The sequence below is a fragment of the Rhinoderma darwinii genome, chromosome 4 (assembly GCF_050947455.1).
Source record: "Rhinoderma darwinii isolate aRhiDar2 chromosome 4, aRhiDar2.hap1, whole genome shotgun sequence".
In the NCBI taxonomy this organism is placed as follows: domain Eukaryota; kingdom Metazoa; phylum Chordata; class Amphibia; order Anura; family Rhinodermatidae; genus Rhinoderma; species Rhinoderma darwinii.
The window spans coordinates 306,561,937-306,587,417 of NC_134690.1; the positions used below are offsets into that span (position 1 = coordinate 306,561,937).

The following is a 25,481-nucleotide window of genomic DNA, read 5'->3' on the forward strand; positions in this document are numbered from 1 at the left end:
TTAATTTGTCCAATTACTTTTGAGCCCCTCAAATAAGGAGGCTGTGTAGAAAAATGGTTGCAAATCCTAAACGTTACACAGGATATTTTTATTCAACCCCTTGAATTAAGCCTGAAAGTCTACACTTCAATTGCATCTCAATTGTTTCATTTCAAGTCCAATGTGGTGGCATGAAGAGCCCAAATCATGAAGATTGTGTCACTGTACAAATAATTCTGGACCTAATTGTACATATAATATAGATCAGGGGACTCAAACTCGGCCGGGTAAGTGGGCCACATATAGAAAAAATTTGAAGTTGACAGGCCGCATTACTTTCAAATTTGATACATTACAAAATTATTGTTAATCAATTAGTTATTTGAACTACTATAATAATACGACATTACTATAATAATACATTACTATAACATTACTATAATAATACTACATTACTATAACATTACTACATTACTATAATAATACTACATTACTATAACTACTGAATTACTATAATACTACATTACAATAATGATACTACTACATTACTATAATACTACCACATTACTATAACATTACTACATTACTATAACAATACTACATTACTGTAATAATACGACTTTACTATAATATTACTACATTACCATAACAATACTACATTACTATAACAATACTACATTACTATAATAATACGACATTACTATTATTATAATAATAATAATACTACATTACTATAATTCTACATTACTATAACAATACTACATTACTATAATAATGCTACATTACTATAGTAATGCATTACTATAACAATACTATAATACTACATTACTCTAATAATATTACATTACTATGAGAATACTACAGTACTATAATAATAGCGCTAGGTTTAAACTTAACGTAAATTTGCGAGATTTCTCTGTGCTTATTTCAACAATCCAGTTTTACAGTCACTAAATGCATTCTGGCTGCTCAGTTGCCAGCGTTTGGCAGACACACAAATGTCAAGATTAGGCTGCTCCTTTTTTAGATCGTGCCAGAGAGCCCTCTATAGATACTGCCACAGTGCCCTCTGTAGATACTGACACAGTGCCCTCTGTAGATAATGCCACAGTGCCCTCTGTAGATAATGCCACAGTGCCCTCTGTAGATGCTGCCACAGTGTCCTCTGTAGATACTGCCACAGTGCCCTCTGTAGATACTGCCACAGTGCCCTCTGTAGATACTGACACAGTGGCCTCTGTAGATAATGCCACAGTGCCCTCTGCAGATAATGCCAGTGCCCTCTGTAGATAAAGCCACAGTACCCTCTGTAGATAATGCCACAGAGCCCTTTGTAGATAATGCCACAGTGCCCTCTGTAGATAATGCCACAGTGCCCTCTGTAGATAATGCCACAGTGCCCACTGTAGATAATGCCACAGTGCCCTCCGTAGATGTTGCCACAGTGCCCTCTGTAGATAATGCCACAGTGCCCTCTGTAGATAATGCCACAGTGCCCTCTGTAGATGCTGCCACAGTAACCCTCTGTAGATGCGGCCACAGTGCCCTCTGCAGATAATGCCACAGTGCCCTCTGTAGATAATGCCACAGTAACCCTCTGTAGATGCGGCCACAGTGCCCTCTGCAGATAATGCCACACACCCCCCTTGTGGATAGTACCACAGACACCCCCAGTAGATAGCTCCATTACGGCTCCCTCTAGGAGAGGACTCCCCAGCCAGTGTTGCCGACACTTTGGCCAGGGAATCCTCTGCTGGAAGAGCCCCTGATGTCACTGTCCATACACAGTGATGTCAGGGGATCCTCCTGGACCGGAATGTGATGTCAGGAGCAACCCCAGAGCCGGTGTCCCAGAGCGGAGCACTAGTATAGGCTCTGCTCTGGTACTCTGGGGAAGCAACTGACATCAGTGTCCATATATGGACAGTGATGCCAGGGGCTTGCCCAGAGCTGGAGTCCCAGAGCAGAGCCGCTTCTAGCACCCTGCCTGGGATTCCAGCTCTGCTCCTGACATCACTGTTCATATATGGACAGCGATGTGAGGGAATTCCACAGAGTCCCGGAGCAGAGCCTATACTAGCAGCTCTGTGTCCCGCGGACCGCAGATGACAGCCTCAGGGGCCGCATGCGGCCCGCATGCTTGGGACCCCTACTATTAATAAATACATATAAACAATTACAGAAAAGTGGGGTTATTTTTCTAATTTTTAGTAATTTGTCTGCTCATAATAAATTAAAAACATAGAATTAATTAAACTAAACTAGAAAATGAAAGCCTCATAAGTCTTGTAAAAACCATAGCAAAAATAGTTGTGATATTCAAAGCGGTTGCAAAGATATCATCGTTTAAAGAAGTGCATATCAGAAATAGAAAACTTGACCTGGACACAGGGGCAACAATGACCCTTGGTCATGAAAGGTTTAATGTAACTTTTTCAAAGACTTAAAACAATATTTTGTTAAAATTTAACAGTAAATTAAAAAAAGAAAAAGGGCAGTCTCTCTGTCATTTGCACCATACTCTTTATGATGTAAACATTTTATTACAGCCCCTTTAACACCTTCCCTCTGTAGCCACTTTTGACCTTTCTGACAGAGCCTCATTTTTCAAATCTGACATGTTTCACTTTATGTGGTAATAACTTTGGAATGCTTTCACCTATCCAAGCGATTCTGAGACTGTTTTGTCGTGACACATTGGACTTTATGTTACTGGCAAAATTTGCTCGATACATTCAGTATTTAAATGTGAAAACCACCAAAATTTAGTGAAAAATTGCAAAAATTAGCATTTTTCTATATTTAAATGTATCTGCTTGTAAGACAGGCAGCTATACCACACATAATAGTCGCTAATTAACATCCCCCACATGTCTACTTTAGATTGGCATCGTTTTTGAACATCCTTTTAATTTTCTGGGACGTTACGAGGCTTAGAACTTTAGCAGCAATTTCTCAAATTTTCAAGAAAATTTCAAAAGGCTATTTTTACAGGGGCCAGTTCAGTTGTGAAGTGGCTTTTAGGGCCTTATATATTAGAAACCTCCAAAAAGTCACCACATTTTAAAAACTCCACCCCTTAAAGTATCCAAAGCAGCATTTAAAAAGTTTCTTAACCCTTTAGACGTTTCACAGGAATTAAACAGAACTAGAGGTGAAATTTACAAATTTCTATTTTTGTTGTTGCAGAAATTCATTTTTAATCCATTTTTTTTGTAACACAAAGTTTTACCAGAGAAACGCAACTCAATATTTATTGCCCAGGTTCTGCAGTTTTAGGAAATATCCCACATGTGGCTCTAGTGTGCTTATGGACTGAAACACAGGCCTCAGAATTAAAGGAGCACCTAGTGGATTTTGGACACTCCTTTCTATTAGAATATATTTTAGTCACCATGTCAGCTTTGAAGAGCTCTTGTGGTACCAAAACAGTGGAAACCCCCCAAAGGTGACCCAATTTGGGAAACTACACCCCTCGAGGAATTTATTTAGGGGTATAGTAAGGATTTTGACCGGACAGTTTTTTTGGAGAAATTTTTGGAAATAGGCCATGAAAATGAAAATCTACATTCTTTCAAATAAAGTGTAGGTTTAGCGAATTTATTTTAATTTCCAAAAGGACTAAAGGAGAAAAAGCACCACAATATTTCTAGAGCAATTTCTCCCGAGTAAAACAATACTCCACATGTGGTCATAAATGGCTGTTTGCAGGGCTTAGAAGGGAAAGAGCGCCATTTGGCTTTTGGAGCTCAAATTTAGCAGGAATGGTTTTCGGAGGCCATGTCGCATTTGCAAAGGCCCTGAGGGATCAAAACAGTGAAAACCCCCCACAAGTGGCCCCATTTTGGAAACTGCAGCCCTTGAGGAAATTATCTAGGGGCGTAGTGAACATTTTGACGCCGCAGGTTTTTTGCAGAAATTATTGGAAGTAGGCCGTGAAAATGAAAATCTACATTCTTTCAAAGAAAATGTAGGTTTGGCTTATTTTTTTCTCATTTCCACAAGGACTAAAAGAGAAAAAGTTCTGAAAAATTTGTAAAGCAATTTCTCCCAAGTAAAATAGTACCCCACATGTGGTAATAAACGGCTGTTTGGACAAACGGCAGGGCTGAGAAGAGAAAGAGCGCCATTTGGCTTTTGCAGCTAAAATTTAGCAGGAATGGTTTGCGGAGGCCATGTCACATTTGCAGAGCCCCTGAGGGGACAAAACAATAAAAACGCCCAAAAAGTGACCCTATTTTGGAAACGACACCCCTTGAAGAATTCATCTACGGGTGTAGTGATCATTTTGACCCCACAGGTGTTTCTTAGAATTTGGCAGTGAAAATAAAAAATATCCTTTTTCTTCAATAAGATGTAGCTTTAGCTCAAATTTTTTTATTTTATCAACAAATAAAGGAAAAAAAGAACCTCAACATTTGTAAAGCAACTTCTCCCGAGTACGTCAATACCCCATATGTGGTCGTAAACTGCTGTTTGGGCACACGGCAGGGCTCACAAGAGAAGGAGCGGCATTTGGCTTTTGGAGCACAGATTTTGCTGAATTGGTTTCTTGACACTGTGTCGCTTTTGCAAAGCCCCTAAGGTACCAGTACAGTGGAAACTACCCAAAAGGGACTCCATTTGTGGTACTACACCCCTTCAGGAATTAATCTAGGGGTGTAGTGAGCATTTTGACCCCACAGCTGTTTCATAGATTTTATTTGAATTGGGAAGTGAAAATAAAAAGAACATTTTTTTCCCAATAAGACGTAGCTTTAGTGCAAAATTTTTCATTTTCTCAAAAAATAAAGCAGAAAATGAACCCCAACATTTGTTAAGCAATTTCTCCTGAGTATGGCAATACCCCATATGTGGTTATAAACTAATTCTTGGGCACACAGCAGGGCTCAGAAGGGAAGGAGTGCCATTTGGCTTTCGGACTACAGATTTTGCTGGATTGGTTTCTGGTCACTATGTCGCATTTGCAAAACCCCTGTGGGACCAAAACAGTGGAAACCCCCCCAGAAGTGACCCCCATTTTGGAAACTACACCCCTCAAGGTATTCACCTAGGGGTGTAGTGAGCATGTTAACCGTTGCAGGTGTTTTGCATAAATTAGTGTGCACTCGATATTGCAGAGTGAAAATGGAAAATGCCCAGGCCGGTGGCGCACTGATAAACGGTGTCTTTACTTATCCCCTTTTTGGTCCACAGTCCGCACCTTTGCAGTTTGGGGAATTTTGCTAGGAAGTGTTGTCCTGGTATAATACGGGCACCCTCGCTTCTAGCAGATATGTTTGGGCCCCCCTTCCTGATTCCCTAATTTTAGGGCCCGATAAATCGCCTCTTGAATACAGAAGAAATGTTCCCCTCTGATCTGCACAACTGCAGATTTTTTATTTCCTGACTTATTGGAGCCTTAACTAATTTTATTTTTTCATAGACGTAGTGGTATGAGGGCTGTTTTTTTGCGGGACGAGCTGTAGTTATTATTGGTACCATTTTGGGGTACATGCGAGTTTTTGATCACTTTTTATCCTATTTTTTGAGAGGCAAGGTGACCAAAAAACGGCAATTCTGACAGTTTTTTTTAGGGGTTTTTTATACAGCGTTCACGATGCATTATAAATTACATGTTAACTTTATTCTGCGGGTCCGTACGATTCCGGCGAAACCAAATTTATAGCATGTATATGTTTTACAACTTTTTGCACAATAAAATGACTTTTGTAAAAAGAATGTATTTTTTCTGTCGCCAAGTTGTGAGAACCATAACTTTTTAAATTTTTCGTCAACGGAGCTGTATGAGGGCTTGTTTTTTTGTGAGACGAGCTATAGTTTTTATAGGCACCATGTTTGGATACATGCCCTTTTTATTTGAATTTTTGTAGGGCAAAGTGACCAAAAAACAGAAATTCTGTCATTAGTCTTTACGTTTTTTTTTTACGCCGTTCACCGCGTGTAATAAATAATATAATATTTTTATAGTTTAGGCTGTTACGGTCGTGGCGATACCTAATATGTATGGTTTATTTATTTATTTCAATAATAAAGGACTTGATAAGGGAAAAAGGGCGATTGTGTTTTATTTTATTACTTAAAACTTTTATTATATTTTTTACAACTTTGTTTTTTACACTTTAAGTTAGTCCCACTAGGGGACTTGAAGGTCCAACGGTCAGATGTTTTTTCTAATACATTGCACTACCTACGTAGTGCCATGTATTAGATCTGTCAGTCATTCACTGACAGCAAGCCGATTAGGCTTTGTCTCCGAGCGGGGCCTAATCGGCTTCCGTAATGGCAAACAGGAGGCCATTGTTAGGTCTCCTGCTGCCATAATAGCAGTCTGCAGTCGTGCGATTGCAGGACACAGCTGCCGATCTGCTAGAAACCACAAAGATGCAGCGATCGGATCCAATCGCTGCATCTGAGGGGTTAATTGCAGGGATCGGAGCTATCTCCAGTTCCTGCAGTTACAAGTGGATGTCAGCTGTAACATACAGCACCGCCTCCGGGCGGGGGCTGGAAGTTTTCCGTGCTGGGCACACCGGGAGGCCATTATTAGGCCTCCGGTTGCCATTGCAGCCACCGACACCCCGGCGATTTCATTGCTGGGGTGTCGATGAGCTGCAAACACCTTAAATGTAGCCATCGCTTTTGACGGCTGCATTTAAGGGGTTAATGGCGGGGATCGAAGCTAACTTCGGTCCCCGCCGTTACAGCAGGATCTCAGCTGTCAGATAAAGTGGACATCCGGGGATGATGGCACCGACTCAGCTTCTGAGCCGGTGCCAAGCATTTGTCGTAAGTATACGACATTTTGCGGGAAGGGGTTAAGTGGTGCAATATGATGTTGCCCTCACACCATAAAAAGATTATGCACCCTTAAGGTGGCCATACACATGAGTTAAAGAGGCTCTGTCACCACATTATAAGTGCCCTATCTCCTACATTATGTGATCGGTGCTTTAATGTAGGTGACAGCAGTGCTTTTTATTTAGAAAAACAATCTATTTTCACCAAGTTATGAGCGATTTTAGCATTATGCTAATTACTTTCTTAATGGACAACTGGCCGAGATCAAGCTTTAAATGACAGCTTACAGCGAGATTACGCTTGCTGTGCTGTAAGTACCACACAAACGTTACCGAAGTGTCGGGATTGTGAATAGATATCCCATCCTGGCTGGAAGCAATGTCTATTCACTGTTAAGACACTTCAGTAACGTTAATGTGTGAGTATGTGACGGCACAGAGAACATAGAGTCACTATGCGCTGATTACATAAATGGAGCAAAGCGTATGACGCTGAATGGTCAGCATCATACACTCATCTTTACAACGCCCACTTGGTCAGAAGTAAAAACACGCCCAGTTGTCCATTAAGAAAGTAATTAGCATAAAGCTAAAATCGCCCATAACTAGGTGAAAATAGATTGTTTTTCTAAATAAAAAAACACTGCAGTAATCTACATTACAGAGCCAATCTCATTATTTAGGAGATAGGCCACTTATAATGTGGTGACGGAGCCTCTTTAAGTGCCGTCTGAAATGGTTCGCAATAGCAGACTTATGATCGGCCAAGTTGAAAAATTTGAGCGGTGATCGGCCAAAACTACATGTGTTTGGCATAATCGATCATTTGCAGTCTCCAGGGAGTCAGTCAGCCGGTTTTGTGTCTTCTGTTGCTGGTGGGAATGTTCACACGAACAATCCCATGGAGGATTTATCAGCTGCATTGTGGCCGATCATTGTCTTAGACCCCATGCACACGAACGTAAAAACGCCCGTAAATACGGCAAGTTTTTACGGGCCCATGGACTTCTATTGGCCACGGGTACCTCCCCGTATGCTTACGGGAAGGTGCCTGTGCCATTGAAAAATCTAGAACATGTCCTATTTCAGGCCGTAATTACGGCACGGGCAGGCCCATAGAAGTCTATGGGGCTCCCGTAATTACGGGTGACTACGTGTGTGCACCCGTAATTACGGGAGCGTTGCTAGGCGACATCCGTAAATAGTCACTGTACAGGGTGCTGAAAGAGTTAAACGATCGGCAGTAACTGTTTCAGCACCCTGGACAGAAACTACTGATCACAATATTGATCAACCTGTAAAAAAAAAAAAAGGACGTTCAACTTACCCAGAACTTCCTGCTTCTTCCTCCAGTCCGGCCTCCTGGGATGACGTTTCAGCCCATGTGACCGCTGCAGCCAATCACAGGCTGCAGCGGTCACACGGACTGCCACGTCATACAGGGAGGTCTGGCTGGATGTCAAGAGAGGGACGCGTCACCAAGACAACAGCCGGGTAAGTATGAATTTCTTTTACTTTTTCTGCGAAAGGGCTGTCCCTTCTCTCTATCCTGCACTGATAGAGAGAAGGACTGACGATTACTGCAGTGTAATTTTGCAGCGAAAACGTGCCCGTAAATACGGGTGGAATATGGGTAACACAGGACCCGTATTTACGGGCACGGGTCCGTAAATACTGGTGCAATACGGGTCGAATACGTGTGACCAAGGACAGTATTTACGGGAGGACAAAAATACATTTGTGTGCATGAGGCCTTAGGTGCATGGTCAGCTTTACTGTAAAGTCATTTATAAACATTATAGAAATAAAAACTTTTAAGATTACCAGTTATTCTAAGTCCACACTACAGTTGTCTTCCGTTTAGATCTCTTCCGTCACAGGAAAAGATGACCAAGAATCCAAACGGAAAGCATCGCTACTGTTTGAATTACCATTGTTTTCATAGTAATTCTTTTGTTCCAGTTTAACCCCTTCCCGACATCCGCCGTATATATACGGCGCTGTCGGGAAGTTCTTCCCGCGAAGCGCCGTATAGGTACGGCGCAGTGATGGTGCGGGCTCAGAAGCAGAGCCGGCACCATCACCGCGGGGTGACAGCTGTATTATACAGCTGGCACCCTCCTGTAACTGCCAGGACCGGAGCTATTCTCCGATTCGGCTGATTAACACCTCAGATGCTGCGCTCAATAGAGCGCAGCATCTGATAGGTTTTAACCAGACCAGCAACTCAGTGACGCAATCGCTGGGTTGCTGTGGCAATCGGACGCCAGAAAATGCCTTGTGCGGCGCGTCCTCATAGGCTTGCTGTCAGTGAATAACTGACAGCGCTAATACACTGAACTACGTATGTAGTGCAGTGTATTAGAGTAGCGATCGGGGCATCAGGCCCTCAAGTCCTCTAGTGGGACAAGTCAAAAAAATGTAATAAAAATGTGGCAAAACAATAAAAACACACACTTTTCAAATAAAAATAAAGCTAAACTTACTTTTTTCCCATAGTAAGTCTTTCATTATGGGAAAAACCGTAAACATTAAAAAAAACTATACATAATTGGTATCGCCGCGTCCGTAACGACCCAAACTACAAAACTATTATGTAATTTATCCCGCACGGTGAACGCCGTAAAAAAAAAACATGAAAAACAACGCCAGAATCTTTGTTTTTAGGTCACATCTCCTTCCAAAAAATGCTATAAAAAGTGTTCAAAAAGTCACATTTACTCCAAAATAGTACTAATAAAAACGTCAATCCGTCCCGCAAAAAATAGACACCACTTTGTGCACGCAAAAATAAAAAAGTTATGGGTCTTACTGGCGACACAGAAAACAAATGATTTTATAAAAAAAGTGATTCTATTCTGCAAAAGCTGCAATACATAAAAAAAACTATATAAATTTGGTATCGCCGTAACCGTATCGACCCGCAGAATAAAGCTAACATGTAATTTAGGGCGCACTGTGGATTCCGAAAAAAAAACCAATAAAAAACTATTCCAGAATTGCTTGTTTTTGGTAATTTCCTTTACCAAAAAATAAAATAAAAAGTGATCAAAAAGTCGTATGTGTTCTAAAATGGTACCAATAAAATCTACAGCCCGTCTCGCAATAAACAAGACCGCAAACCACTCAATCAGCGGAAAAATAAAAAAGTTATGGCACTAGTAATGCGGTGATGAAAAACATCTCAATGCGCAGGCCGGAGGGGAACATTCCTTCAGTTTCAGGGCCATAGTATTTAGGAACTAGGAAAGGGAAGGGACAAGGCACATCCGCTGGAAGCGAGGGTGCCCGTATTCTACCAGCGCAAAACTTCCCCAGCAATATTTCCCAAACTACGAAGGAGAAAAGTCTCCAAAAGGTGCAGAGCGTTACAGAAGGGGGATAAGAAAGAAAACCGTTTATCAGTGAGACACCAGCCTGCGCATAATGGATCGCTTCACATCGTAACACACATTTATGGATAATTGTATTATTTACCCCATTATTATACCCTCTTATTATGCCCTGATGTACTCCGCACAGATTACATATGCCCCCACATTATAAACTGAAATACCAGCAAAACCCCAAACAGAACTACTACCAAGCAAAATCCATGCTCAAAATGGCGGTCTTTCCCTTCTTAGCCCTACAGTGTGCCCAAACAGCAATTTATGGCTGCAAGTAAGGCATTACCACACCCGGGAGAACACGCTTTACAATTTATAGGGTAAGATTTTATAGGTGCACAACATATTGTGCGGTGAATGGGCATATCAGTGGAGAAATTGCAATTTTCACTTTGCACCATCCACGGCGTATTCATTTCTGAAAAACACCTGCGAAGTCTAAATTCTCACTACACCCCTTGATAAATGCCTTTAGGGGTGTAGTTTCTAAAACGGGGTCACTTTTGTTTGGTACATCAGTGGTTTTGCAAATGCAACATGGCGTCCGCAAACCATTCCAGCAAAATCTACGATAAAGATAAATACCGCTCCTTTTCTTCTGATTGCTCCCATATATGTAAACTGCTGATTATAACCACATATGGGGTGTTACCGTACTCGGGAGAAATTTCTTTACAAATCTTGGGGTGCTTTTTCTTCTCTATTCCTTGTAAAAATGAAAAATGTTGATCTAAAACTACATCTTGTTGGAAAAAAATATATATTTTTCATTTTCATGGCTTAATTCTAATTAATTCAGCAAAAAACCTTTGGGATCAAAATTTTCACTATACCCCTAGATAATTCCTCAGGGGGTGCAGTTTTCTAAATGGAGTCACTTTTGGGGTGTTTCCACTGTACTAGTACTACAGGGGCTCAGCAAACGTGACATGGCACCCAGAAACCATTCCAAAATCCAAATGGTGCTAGTTCCATTCTGAGCCCTACCGTGTGTCCAAACAGATGTTTGTGACCACATGTGGGGTATTGTTTTACTCGGGAGAAGTTGCTTTAAAAATGTTGCGGTGCTTTTTCTCCTTCAGTCCTTGTGGAAATGAAAAGAAAATACCTAAACCTACATTTTCTTTGAAAAAAATGTAGATTTTCATTTTTACGGCCTACTTCCAAAAAGTTCTGTTACATAGTTACATAGTTACTATGGTTGAAAAAAGACACATGTCCATCAAGTTCAACCAAGGGATGGGAAAAGTGAAGGGAAAAATTTCTACACGTAGGAGCTAGTATGTTTTAGTTCTAGGAAATTATCTAAGCATTTTTTAAAGCCATCTACTGTCCCTGCTGTGACCAGCTCCTGCGGTGACTATTCCATAGATTCACAGTTCTCACAGTAAAGAAGGCTTGTCATCTCTGCAGGTTGAACCTTTTTTCTCCAGACGGAGGGAGTGGGCCCATGTTTTTTGAGGGGGTTTTACATAGAACGGGATCTCACAATATTTTTTGTATGTGCCATTAATATATTTATATAAGTTAATCATGTCCCCCTCTTAGTCGTCTTTTTTCAAGGCTAAATAGGTTTCATTCTTTTAATATTTCCTCATAACTTAGATTCTCCATGCCCCTTATTAGCTTCGTTGCGCTTCTTTGTATTTTTTCCAACTCCAGGGGTTCCTTTCTATGAACTGGAGCCCAGAACTGAACTGCATATTCTAGATGAGGCCTCACTAATGCTCTGTAAAGTGGTAATATTATATCCCTGTCCCGTGAGTCCATGTCTCTTTTAATACACGACAATATCTTGCTGGCCTTTGAAGCAGCTGATTGACATTGGATGCTGTTATTTAGTTTATGATCTACAAGTACACCCAGATCCTTCTCAACAAGTGACTCCCCCAGTGTAGCTCCCCCTAGGACATATGATGCATGCAAATTGTTGGTACCCAGATGCATAACTTTACATTTATCTACAATTAACTTAATTTGCCAAGTGGACGCCCAAATACTTAGTTTGTTTAAATCCGCTTGCAATTTTTGAACATCTTCCATAGACTTAACAATACTACATAGCTTGGTTGTCATCTGCAAAAATAGAAATAGTGCTATTAATCCCATCCTCTATATCATTAATAAATAAGTTGAATAATAGTGGTCCCAGCACGGAACCCTGGGGTACACCCAATGGCAGATCATCATAGGGTGTTTTCGGCAGCCGCCCGAGGCCCGAGGCTTCCGGGGGGCCCATGGCCGCCCAAAGTATAATGTAGTTTTGTTGCATTTTTGTCGCAAATCGCGGCAAAAAACGCAACGAAACTGCATTGTGTATGTCCTGCAAAAGGACCTTTAGACATAAGGTCCCATGACCTCATCTCTGAAGTCCTTACTACTGTTTAGAGACCTGCTGGTCACATGACCGCAGGTCCATGAGCAGCAGCAAAATTCCACAGAGAAGACTGAGGTGAGCTGCTATGTAAGTATAAGGGGATGGATTTGTTTACGTGGACTGTATTTAGGGGGTCTGGTGTGGGGTCTGTATTTAGAGGGTCTGGTTTGGGGACTATATTTAGGGGGTCTGCTCTGTATTTAGGAGGTTTGCAAACAGAAAAGCACGTGATGCTTTTCTGTTTTCATTCATCCTTTTGACAGCTGTTGCGCAAATCACGCTGTTCGCACGTTAGTGCTTCCGTGTGGCATGCGTGGTTTTCACGCACCCATTGACTTCAATGGGTGCGTGATGCGCGAAAAACGCTCAAAGAGCGGACATGTCGTGACTTCTACGCAGCGGACCAACGCTGCGCAAAACTCACGCACATGTCTGCACGGCCTCATAGACTAATTTGGGTCCGTGCGACACGCGTGAAAATCAAGCGCGTTGCACGGATGTATATCCCATTCGTCTGAATAAGCCCTTAGAGATAATATTTGTTGGGGAGACCAACTTGATTATAAGGTTAGGAACACACAGGGTGGATACGTAAAACCACACAGTGTATACGTCCTGAGAACCGCAGGGAATTTCACCTGAAAAACGGCACCAAATTTTGGTGCAGTTTTTTTGGGCGGAAAGACTGCAGAAATAAATTTTAAAAAAAGCTAATACTCCGAGCCGCAGCTGTAAAACACCTGTGGGGTCAAACTGCTCACTGTACCCCTAGATAATTTCCGCATGGGGTGTAGTTTCCAAAATGGGGTCACTTGTTGGGGGTTTCCACTGTTTTGTCCCCTCACGGGCTTTGCAAATGTGACATGGCCTCCGCAAACCATTCCTGCTAAATTTGAGTTCCAAAAGCCAAATGGCGCTCTTTCCCTTCTCAGCCTCGCCGTGTGTCCAAACAGCCGCTTATTACCACATGTGGGGTATTGTTTTACTCGGGAGAAATTTCTTTACAAATTTTATGGTGCTTTTTCTCCTTTAGTCCTTGTGGAAATGAAAAAATTTTAGCTAAACCTACGTTTTATTTGGAAAAATATAGATTTTCATTTTCATGGCCTAGTTCCAAAACTTTTTACAAAAAAACTGGCGGGTCAAAATGCTTGCTACACCCCTAAATAAATTCTTCGAGGGGTGTAGTTTCCCAAATGGGGTCACTTTTGGGGGGTTTCCACTGTTTTAGTTCCACAAGACCTCTTCAAAGCTGACATGCTGCCGATGCTTCAGTCCAGTAGCACACTAGAGCCACATGTGGGATATTTCCTAAAACTGCAGAACCTAGGCAATAAATATTGAGTTGCATTTCTTGGGTAAAACCTTCTGTGGTACAAAAAAATGGATTACAAATGAATTTCTGGAAAAAAATTATGAACTTTGTAAATTTCACCTCTACTTTGCCTTAATATCTGCGCAATGTCTAAAGGGTTAGGAAACTTTCTAAATACTGTTTTGAATACTTTGAGGGGTGCAGTTTGACTTATTGGGGGTTTCTAATATCTAAGGACCTCAAAGCCACTTCACAACTGAACTAGCCCCTGTAAAAATATCATTTTGAAATTTTATTGAAAATGTGAGAAATTGCTGCTAAAGTTCTAAGCCTTGTAACGTCCTAGAAAAATATAATTATGCTCAAAAAACGATGCCAATCTAAAGTAGACATATGGGGGATGTTAGTTAGCAACATTTTTGTGTGTTATAACTGCCTGTCTTACAAGCAGATACATTTAAATTGAGAAAAATGCTAATTTTTGCAATTTTTCGCTAAATTTTGGTGTTTTTCACAATTAAATACTGAATGTATCGGGCAAATTTTGCCAGTAACATAAAGTCCAATGTGTCACGAGAAAACAGTCTCAGAATCGCTTGGATAGGTAAAAGCATTACGGAGTTATTACCACATAAAGTGAAACATGTCAGATTTGAAAAATGAGGCTCTGTCAGGAAGGGTCAAAAGTGCCCAAAGAGGGAAGGGGTTAATTCCGTTTGCCTCTGTTCGCTAGTTTTTTTTTTAGGGAAGCAAAAGTGCTGCAGACTGCACTTTTACTTTCGTGAAAAAAACGGAAACCTAGCAAACAGAGGCAAATGGAATCCAACTGAAACAAAAGAATTACCACTGAAATCAATGGTAATTCAAATGGAAGCGATGCTTTCCGTTTTGACTTCAGTCATCTCTTCCTGATGGAAGAGACCTAAATGGGAGACAACGGTAGTGTGAACTTAGCATTAAAGTGGTTCTGTCACTAGTTTATTAATGCCCTATCTTCTAAGTAATCCAATAGGCACTATGATACTGATATCTACAGTGTAATTTTTTTCAAAAACGTTTATTATTTGCAAAGTTGTGTGCATTTTTCTAAATATGTTAATTTGGCTATACTTGCCAAATTCGGTATTACTATTTCATTTCACTGTGGGCTGTGTAATGTTTTCTCTATGACACTGTCCAATCAGCGTCATACAGTTCTCCTCTTCCCGGCTCTGCAACACAGAGTGATCATATAGTATACAGCTTCCATTCCCGACTGTGTTTTTAACTGGTGATACCGCCGGTTGTTTTACAGCTAGAACCCCTTTCCTCCTGCCTCAGTCTCTCATACTGTGTGTGAAGCAGCTTCGGACAGCGTCAGAGGCCGTGAGGTAGCTGCACCTCAGGAGAATCGCTGCTGTTGACACCCACTTGTCAAGTTAAGCCTCATTTGCATATTGAGAAATAAGCTCATAACTTTTAAAATAATAAAAAATTTTGGGACACAATTTTCACTAGCATTATCAGTGTGACAGTGCCTATTAGATTAGCTGGGAGATTGGGCATTACTAAACATATTCTCTTTATAAAAAACAAACATTAAAAACGAAGTTAGGGACTGGGGACCCTTGACGTTGGGTTGAGAGCTTTGCGTATTTTGGCCAAAATAACAACTAATACCCCATGTTTCATGGATATTTTTACTATGTATACTTTTTTTCAGGACGCGGCCAGGTCTTATATGCTGGGAGGGCATGATGTGCTGGTGGTTGGTTTGGCATGCAGAGCAGCCCGCCTTAGCCAACAGTAGCGGCGTTACAAATAGGCTGTGATTCGGCAAAATATGCTATGCCTGACGACCAGCACATCATCCCTCCACGTATTACACATAGTACTGACACCCCATGTACTATTCACAGCACTGACCCCTATTCATCACACATTTATTTTTTATTACATTATCACACAGTTCGGACGCTTCCATACATATTTCTTTTTTACCATACATTCACACCCTAGCACTACACTAACACTGACACTCATTTATCGCACACTTGTGAGCACTTAGTTCGCCACTGCCCTCAAGACTAGTGGGAGTGGCTATCACTATTTAATGCACTCTCCTTCTGCAGCATTTTTTGACCTGTCTGCGTCCTGCTGGGAACAGGTTTTCACCCACCCACTTAGTAAGTATGGCCTTTTTTGTGGTTTTGAAGTTATCTATGTCACATTTTTTTCTGCTGGTGTTATTAAAAACAAAGTGCAGAGACTCTAAAAGGAGAAAAACCTATTATAGTCAAGAGAATAAAAATGCAAGTTTATTTTCACCGCTGCACACTGTTTACCTGAAGTTACTCCATTAGAAAATAAATCTGTGGATGAGATGCACAAGGCAAGGATAAACTAGGATACAGTATGTTCGTTTTATTTATAGAATGCTGAATAACCCCATATTCATCACGGATAAAAAGCAGCTATGAAACAGGCTGCACGTATTTGTTCAGAAAATAAGGTCATACCCAGAATAGAATGTAGAAACTAACTTCTTTACATTTCAGCATGGTACACACCAAGCAAAACACAATCTTCTACACATGATCTTCTACACGTAATTTATGCAGATATTGTTTCATGTGTTTCACTACCTTTATATAGTGTAATCAAAGGAGCAAAAGTGGGATTTCAAAGGGCTTGGGACATTTAAAAATGCCTATGGCAAACTGACTGGGAATTCTGGTTCCGGAATATTTTCATGATGCAAAACAAAATATTATGAGAAAGTAGTGCACATTTATGGCGATTACATTCTGGGGGCCATTCCATAAAAACAAATCAAACTCAACCGGGGCCGAAACAAGAGGTACTATATGCATTCTGATAAACATATAAGCTTGTTTACATGACATCACACAGCCAAAGTTTCCGTCTGTGTCCTTTAAATATTTTATGCATGCAAAATAACCTATTTGGACAAAAGTATTGGGACACACCTCTTACTCTTTGAATTCAGGTGTTTCATTCAGTCCCATTGCCACAGGTGTATAAAATCATTTGTGAAAGAATGTGTTGTTCCATAGAGCTCACTGAATTTAAGCGCGGTACTGTTATAGCATGCCACTGTTGTAACAAGTCTGTTTATGAAATTTCTTCCTTCCTATATATTACACGATTCACAAATGTGAGTGATATTATTGCAAAGTGGAAGTGTTTAGAAAGCACAGTAACTCAGTTACGAACTGGCAGACCAAGTTATAGAGCGAGGTCGCCGAGTGCTGAAGCGCATAGTGCATAAAAGTCGCTAACGCTTTTTCTGACTCAAACCTCCTCTGGCATGAACATCAGTAAATAAACTGTAGATCGGGAGCTTCATTTCACGGGCTTCCATGGCCGAGTAGCTGCATGTCAGCCTTACATCACCAAGCACAATGCCAAGCCGCGGATGGAGTGGAATAAACCATGTCGCCACTGAACTCTAGAGCAATGGAAACGTGATTTGTGGAGTGACGAATCATGCTACTGTATCTGACAGTCTGACGGATGTGTCTGGGTTTGGCGAATGCAAGGAGAACGTTATCTGCCTGACTGCATTGTGCCAACTTAAATCTTGGTGGAGAAGGGATAGTGCTATAAAGGGTTTTTTCCAGGGGTTGGCCTAGGCCCCTTAGTTCCAGTGACGGCAAATCTTAAAGCTTCAGCATACCCAGACATTTTGCTTCCAACTTTGTGGGAACAGTTTCGGGAAGGTCCTGTTCTGTTCCAGCAGCATGACTGTGCCCCAGTACACAAAGCAAGGTCCATAAAGGCATGGTTGGGTTGAGTTTGGTGTGGAAAAACTTGACTGGCCCGCACAGAGCCCTGACCTCAATCCCATAGAATATCTTTGAGGTGAATTAGAATGGAAATTGCGAGCCAGGCCTAAAATCAGTTTCTGACCTCACAAATGCTCTTCTGGACGAATGGGCAAAAATTCTCACAGACACTCCAAAAACTTTCAGAAACCCTTCCTAAGGCCTCATGCACATGGCCGTGCCCGTAATCACAGCCCGCGATTGCGGGCACGGCCGGTATTACGGTCTGCAATCACGGAGATTTTTTACGGACGTGTGCATGGGGTCTAAGAGAGTGGAATCTGTTTTAGCTGCAAAAAAAAGACAAACTCCACATTAATTCCTATGGATTTAGAATGGGTTGTCATAAAAGCTCCTGTATGTAAAATGCGCAGGTGTCCCAATACTTTTGTCCATATCGTGTATCAAAAGCTGCCTCTTAATGAGATAATTAAATTAATTGCGCTAAAGAGGGGGATGACAACTGCTGTTCTGGCAAAATGTTTACAGAGGGAATACAAAATACAAATACAGCTGTATAAACATATCCTATATATGTGCCTCTACACCCACCCTCCTATTGGTTTTAGCCACAATTCCCCCTTCAGTTTCAGTAACAGCAAAACAATACTTTGCGCTCCCGCATTCTTCTATCCTGTTTTGCAGAAGATTACTGTGAGCAGTCAATATGTGGCTTTTCCAAAGGTTGCATTGAAGCACCACACTCTTCTTAAATATTGAATATGCAAACACTTCTCACAATTTGGGAAAAAATCTAGCCTATTCAATTTTGGAGTCGGAGAGGAGAGCAGATGACAAGTGTCTATTTACGATGACCAACTTAAAGGGGTATTCCCAACTTAGACATTTATGGCATATCCACAGGATATGCCATGAATGCCTTATAGATGTGGGTCTCATGTCTGAGTCACGCACCTACAGGATATCAAGAACAAGGTGCAGGTCCCAGAGCTGGGATCAGCATCTATCAGAGATTTATGGCATATCCACAGGATATGCCATAAATGTCTAAGTTGGGAATAACCCTTTAACAATATTAGACAGCAGGGAGGCATTTTCTGAGATAGAGGCAGGACCTAACAAGCACATGCCTATGGCACTATTCGCACTTCTGGCTTAGCTAATAAAATGTTAAGAGTAGCTATATTCAGTGAATACCAATTTAGTTTTTGCTTGTCACAGCTACAAATCGTGAGGCGTGACTGATAATAATCAGTCAATCAATGAATTTACAATCATTGAGCTTGTAAAACAATCATACAAGAATAGCAATGCAAGTAATGATTTTTGCAACAATAAAATACAATTCATCATCTCATGGCAAAATATTGTGGCCTGTAGGCCTTTTCAAAAACAATCGCTAGAGACAAATGTTGGAATATTCATCTGGGTGTAAAATCTTTACATGTCCACGTGTCTGTATACTAGTATGTTTCTAAATCTAAGTAGTCTTTCTGGACTGTCCAAGTGGTGGCCTGTGATAAATTCAGTTTTGCATCCATATGCTTCTTACCCGTTGTATGGCAGAATATAACAACATAATTTTTGATTTATAGAATTACTTTAATCAATTTTTACATATGTTATAATGATAATGTCCAGCTGGTAACAACAAATGACATTCTGATAGAAAGAAACACCATTTCTTACAGTACTTTTCGCTAGACTGAGACTTCAATCTTCACTCCTTAACCAGTATGATTCAAAGGATATTTAGTAGATGTTATTTGCCACCCACTCCTGAAAGTGACTTGTTAACAAGTAATTGATGTATATTACCATCAAGCTAAAATGGTAGATACATTGTGAAACTCTATTCATAGAATACAGTATAACTCTAATAAATGTAAGAGGCTATTACATTCGGTGAAGAATATTCATACATTTTCAGAAATGTATTAATGCAAAGCTACTTTTGTTTCTCACCTGGTCCAGTTCCGGCGCCACGTACCGGTGAGCGTCCTAAGCAACCAGACGCTGCTTCTCCTCCTGCTCTGGTTGTACAGCGGTGCCAAGTTGCCAGGGCAACCGGCACCCGAATAATAAGTTGGGCCTGGCAGCCTATTTATAGGGCCCTGCTATGTGTTGCCTGGTATGTGAGGTTAATCCCACCTGGTTCTGTTCTCGTACATTTTTTGCTATTAACCGTTTGATCCTGATCTCTGCCTTGTTTCTGACAATGTTGCTCCCTACATACTATGCCTGGTACTTATAGTTCTGTTTATGGTCCGGACTCCTGTCTCACCTATTGACTTGTCCCATCCTGTCTGCTTTCCTGGTGATAAATCTTGGCTCCATTTCTGACATTGCTACTGTCGCCAATCCGTGACTATTCTGGGGACAGCTACATGGAAATCTTGGAAAGTCCACACCTCATTGCGGGGTTCAAGGGTGAAACCAGGTTCTTTAGACTCCACAACCCAATCTGGCCTACGTAAAACGGATTGTGGTTTGGAGAGCCCACATTGCGGGATGTGACCATATTAATTGGCAGCGAAGAACCATATGCCCAAAAAAGATATTCTCAATAGTTTGTAATATTTTTATCAAAATACAGCACTTGAAAAATGTATTAACAATGTATTAATTACTAAGTGAAATGAAGCAATCAATGTTACAAACATATTAAACATTGATCAGGGGTTCCCCAAAAGATTTCAGCTTATCCAAAGAAGCCATGCACAGGGAAAGGCAAAAATTTTCAATATAATATTGTGAAATGCTTTGCTGACTCCTACACCAAAGTTTTTTGTGGTAGGAATGTGAGTGTAAACATTTTACAGGTTCCCCTGAATAATAAGGTTGGAAATCTCTGCCATATGTACTTAAGGCCCTATTACAGGTGCCAATCAACAAGACAGCTCCAGGATCGGCGCTCGTTTGCTATTGTCACAAAGAGCTATGTATGGGGATGAGCGGTCGTTACTCCAATCGCTCGTACCGATACATTATCATCATGTCGGCGGCACGTCTCCCTGTTTACACAGGGAGATGTGCTGCCGACATCGATAATATTTTACTTTTTCAAAACGTTTGCTCATTCATCTGCTAATCGCTGCCCTGTTTATACAGGGCAATTATCGGCAACGAGAGTTCTATGAACGATCGTTTGCCAGATAATTGACCAATGTAAAACCCCCATAACTCTACGCTCTGCCTCCTCAAAAGTATTTAGAATACAATGAAGAACACTGCCAGCAAAAGTACTGGTCTGTTGCTCAGTGGTCCAAAGTCCTGTTTTCAAATTAAAGTAAATTTTGCATTTCATTTGGAAATCAAGGTCCCAGAGTCTGGAGGAAGAGTGGAGAGGAACTCATTCCAAGTTGCTTGCCGTCCAGCGTGAAGTTTACACAGTCAGTGATGGTTTGGGGAGCCACGTCATCTGCTGGTGTTGGTCCACTGTGTTATATCAAGTCCAGAGTCAACGCAGTCGTCTATCAAGACATTTTAGAGCTCTTCATGCTTCCCTCTGCTGACAAGCTTTAGCGAGATGCTGATTTCATTTTCCAGCAGGACTTAGCACCTGTACCAATACCTGGTTTATTATCCACAGTTTTATGGTGCTTGATTGGCCAGCAAACTCGCCTGACCTAAACCCCATAGAGAATGTATGGGGTATTGTCAAGGGGAAGATGAGAGACATCAGACCAAACAATGCAGATGAGCTGAAGGCCACTGTCAAAGCAACCTGGGCTTCCATAACACCTCAGCAGTGCCACACTGATGCTCTGCCTGGGGACTCCCGTACTACTACCAACGTCAATGTCCAGATATGGACAGCTACAGTGACATTGGCAGCAATACTGGAGTCCCCAGGCAGAGAATCAGGAACTCCAGCTATAGGAAACCCCTGAAGTCACTGACCAAATGTCAGGAGTAGTGCTGGAGTCCCGAGCAAAGCGCTAGCTGATGCTCTGCTCGGGGACTCCAGCAATAGGCGATGTGACAGCCCCTTGCGGTCATGCCATTGATAACACGCCGACACGAACAGCATAGGAAGCAAGCCCTCAGTCACGTGGGGCCGTGTCGGCACATCATCAATATTAGAAAAGCTCCAGAACTTCCAGAAACAATTCACAGGGTTTAAACTGCACCATTTAGTACCGAATTTTTAATTAAAATATATTAGTAAGTGACTTCTATTTACATAAAAATATGAACGCAAAGCAATTTTTGGTCCCCGGATAACCCCTTTAATCACCAAAACCAACAGCAGCAACATTTCACTCTCTCAGTGAGAGCTTTTTCTAGCACAGCTAAGAAACAAGTCATCTTAACTTGTTCCAGACCGCTGGCTGCTTCTATCGTCTCTGATCTCTTGAACAAAGCGCTCAATGAGCGCTCAAAAACATGGTGTAAAAGAAGAAAAAAAAATAAAGTCCCCCAAAGGTCTTTTCTGGCCTTTGAGGGACAGACCATAGTAATAAAAAAATAAAAGTGAAGTAAAGTGCAAAAAAAATTAATAATAATACACATAAAATACCCACCCCAAAAAAAAGTTCCCCCCACCAATCATTGTCGTAACGCTAGCCCTGAGCCAAATACCCTTAAATAGACATGTAATATATTAAAATTTATGGTAGACAATGACTATCACAAATAAAAGGCCTATTTTAGGGTAAAACTATGTTATTACCAGAAAAAAAATAGCTAAAAAGTAAAAAAGCTTATTTTTTTACTATTATTTTCAAACTTTAAGCCTAAAAATTCTAAAATAGCAAAAAGGATGTGTATTTAAATGATAAAAAAAAAGAAACCTGCATTGTCTACGGAAAAAAACAACGCAAAAAAATCACGTTTCTAGCCCAACAAACAAAAAAGTTAAAGCATTTGCATTGCACTATCACATTATGTAAATGTTAATTGCAAAGTAATGTTCATAGGTGGAAATCTTCTTTTCGTTCCCAATTTACTTCTATTCAACATATATTTTTGAATTGGAATGGGCTTTATGTCCACAACCATCAACTCAACCAGTGTGCGGATGTGCAACCTCATACGCTCCCATGTTCAAGGGTATTTTATATAGAAATTAATTTTATAATAATGCAGTAGACAAACAAATGTCTCACATGTAGAAAACATTGTTATCAAACTAGTTATGTTTATAGTTTTCTACTTCAGCAAGTGTCTGTAACATAATTTAGATCTTATGAGACTTGGTCTAAGGATTATGCCACGAGATGTAATTATATAGTCAATGGAGTGCAAAAAAGTGAAATACCTGTTTTGGGATCAAAGGGACTGACACACATGAAAATTTGGGCATTAAACCCCATTTTCAATAGGTTTTCAAAAATAAAAGGCCAGCCTGAAGAATATCAAGTGTATTCACTTTGAATGACTTTTTTTGAGAATATGCATACAGGGATGCATAGGCTCCTCTAGCTTTGGCTAGTTTATTACCTTGAGGTGGAGAATAGTCATCAGAGTCTGTGTCACTTTCACTGCTATCTTCTACCAGGAAGTTGGGGTAATTCCATGACATGCTCAGAATGCCATCCGATTCGTGTAAGAGAACATGTGCCAACATCCTGCCATGGCAGTCCATAACTATAACCTGACCATCTGCAGTACCAAAGAGAACCTAGCAAACAAAACAAGAATAGACAATTTAGTAGTGCATCTCTCTATTGTCTTGAATAACCGTTCTGGCAATAATTTTGTCTCTTATGCTGGGTTTTCCTCTTCTAGTGCATCCTACCCCAGAAATCGGTAAATCCCTGAATTTCTAATTCTAATTCTCTGGGTCCATTGTAGACTAAACTAGTGGAAATAGTTCAAGTAAGGGTGTGTTCACATCAGCGTTAGGATTCTGTTGATGGGTTCCATCAGTCTTTCTGGCGGAAGAACCCATCAAAGGAAAGGCAAACGGAAACCATAGCTTCCGTTTGCATTACCATGGACTTCACTGGTAACGCTTCCGTTGCAAATGGTTTCCGTTTGTCTCTGTTCCGTAAGGTTTCCGTTTTTTTTAGTGGAAACAATAGCGTTGTCGACTGCGCTATTGTTTCCGCCCAGAAAATGGAATGGTGAACTATATCTACAATGTATCAAAATTCTACAAGAACACATGAAGGAAGCCAAATTTCTCAGAATAATAATTCCCAATACACAATTAAGAAATATATTTTAGTCTGCTAAAAAAGAATCAAGATCTCAGTCCAAAAAAATACAATCTCAATAATAATAAATATTTCATGCTTGCCTATGTCCTGATATCTTCAATTTCAATGCCTGATGTTTTTTGTACTCATTATAAAATCTATTTCTCATTGAATCAATTCGGACACAGGCCCATGGCTATATTCTCCTGCCACTAGGAGGCAACACTAGGGTGCGATTAGTCTTGGTTAGACACTATCTAATTCAGTCTGTACAAAAGCAGTAGGACAAAAAGAAACACAAACATGTGCATGGTCCCTGCAGAAAAAACCCCCCAGAACTACACGAACCTGGCCTAGAAAATATAAGAGGGTGGGATCTGTGACACCCAATGGATTTTACAATGAGTACATTTTGAAAATGGCACAGTTAGGACAGTAGACTGGCGTTCTAAAAATGTTAGACCTGTGCCCAATCCCCCCTTCCCTAGGTGGTCTTCTTCCAAACAAGAGCAGGCACATTGAGGGAGGCCATAGGCTAAAAATGGACACGAAAAAGGCCATGGTCGGAGAAAAAAAATGGAGGAACTGCGGCCTAGGCTGAACACAAGTCGGGGACTAAATTAGAAAGCAAGGCCGCAGTGATGGCAGGACGAGTAGTGTGAATGGCAAAAATGGCGCTCATCCCATGAAAGTGCTAGGAACGAGACAGTAGGGAATAAACCCCAGCCCCTAGAGAAATGGACTCTCAGAAGCTCACCAGACAGCAAGAAATAGAGGGGGATGCAAACATACTTAGCCTTAGACTCCTTCGGGTGCATGCAGGTTCACCTCCCCAGTAACCTCGCATATATAGTGAGGTACTGGCTCCCCGTTTGCAAAAGCAGAAAATTTCATTTAGGTGTCCAGTGGTAAGGGAGAAACAGAGAATAGGACTGCCTAGAGTACCGACACCCGCAGGGATCTGACATAAGCTGTAAACCGGCTGAAAACCTACCTGCAGTTACGGAAAAAATCTAAATAATTAGAAAAAAACCAGCAGCAGATCCGAGTATCAGGTCGTTTCTGCCTCCTACGACACTAGGCTAAAAACTTAATTAGCGTCTGTGTCACAGTGTGTGGGTATGTGGACCCACTAGGCTGCACCGCTGTAGCAGGGAGGCAGCTGGCCAAACAACAGGGAACCCCAGCAATACAAAGTCCCGCACAAGGGTACCTGGAAAGTCCAGACAGTGGCCGCAGCTCTGGCACCGATGGAGATGGGTGCAGCAGGTGCCGCAGGTTGCGCCAATATGTGGCAGATGACAGGACGTGGCGGATGACACAGGTGCAGTAGACACGACTCCAACTAGTAGGCACAGGAACAAGAACATAGCACGGGATACATGAACAGGTAACAGGGCACGGTTAACAACTGGAACGGGAAACACTATGGGACCATTTGCAAGACAGACTTGGGAATTACTAACAATGCTGAGGCAAAGATCAGAAGGGCTGGGGCCTTCTTATAGTCCAGGAAATCATGTGTGTAGAGGATGATGATTTCCTTCATGTGCGCTCGCTGGCCCTTTAATAGCGGGCACGAGCGTGCGCACGCACCCTACGGGACAAAGCGGACCGGAGCGGAAGTGAGTGCTGGCGTCTCCTGGGAAGGAGATGGGGACCAGCGCTCACAGATCCATGGCTGCAG

General features: G+C 41.3%; 1 protein-coding gene across 1 annotated transcript in view; it reads right to left on the minus strand.

Moving 5' to 3' along the window:
• The window catches only part of TULP4 (TUB like protein 4), a 428,663-nt gene that overhangs the window by 76,843 nt on the left and 326,339 nt on the right, over positions 1-25,481 (minus strand). The window contains exon 5 of the mRNA XM_075862710.1: positions 23,094-23,274. Coding sequence (XP_075718825.1) covers positions 23,094-23,274 — 181 coding nt within the window. The remainder of the gene's footprint in view (positions 1-23,093; positions 23,275-25,481) is intronic.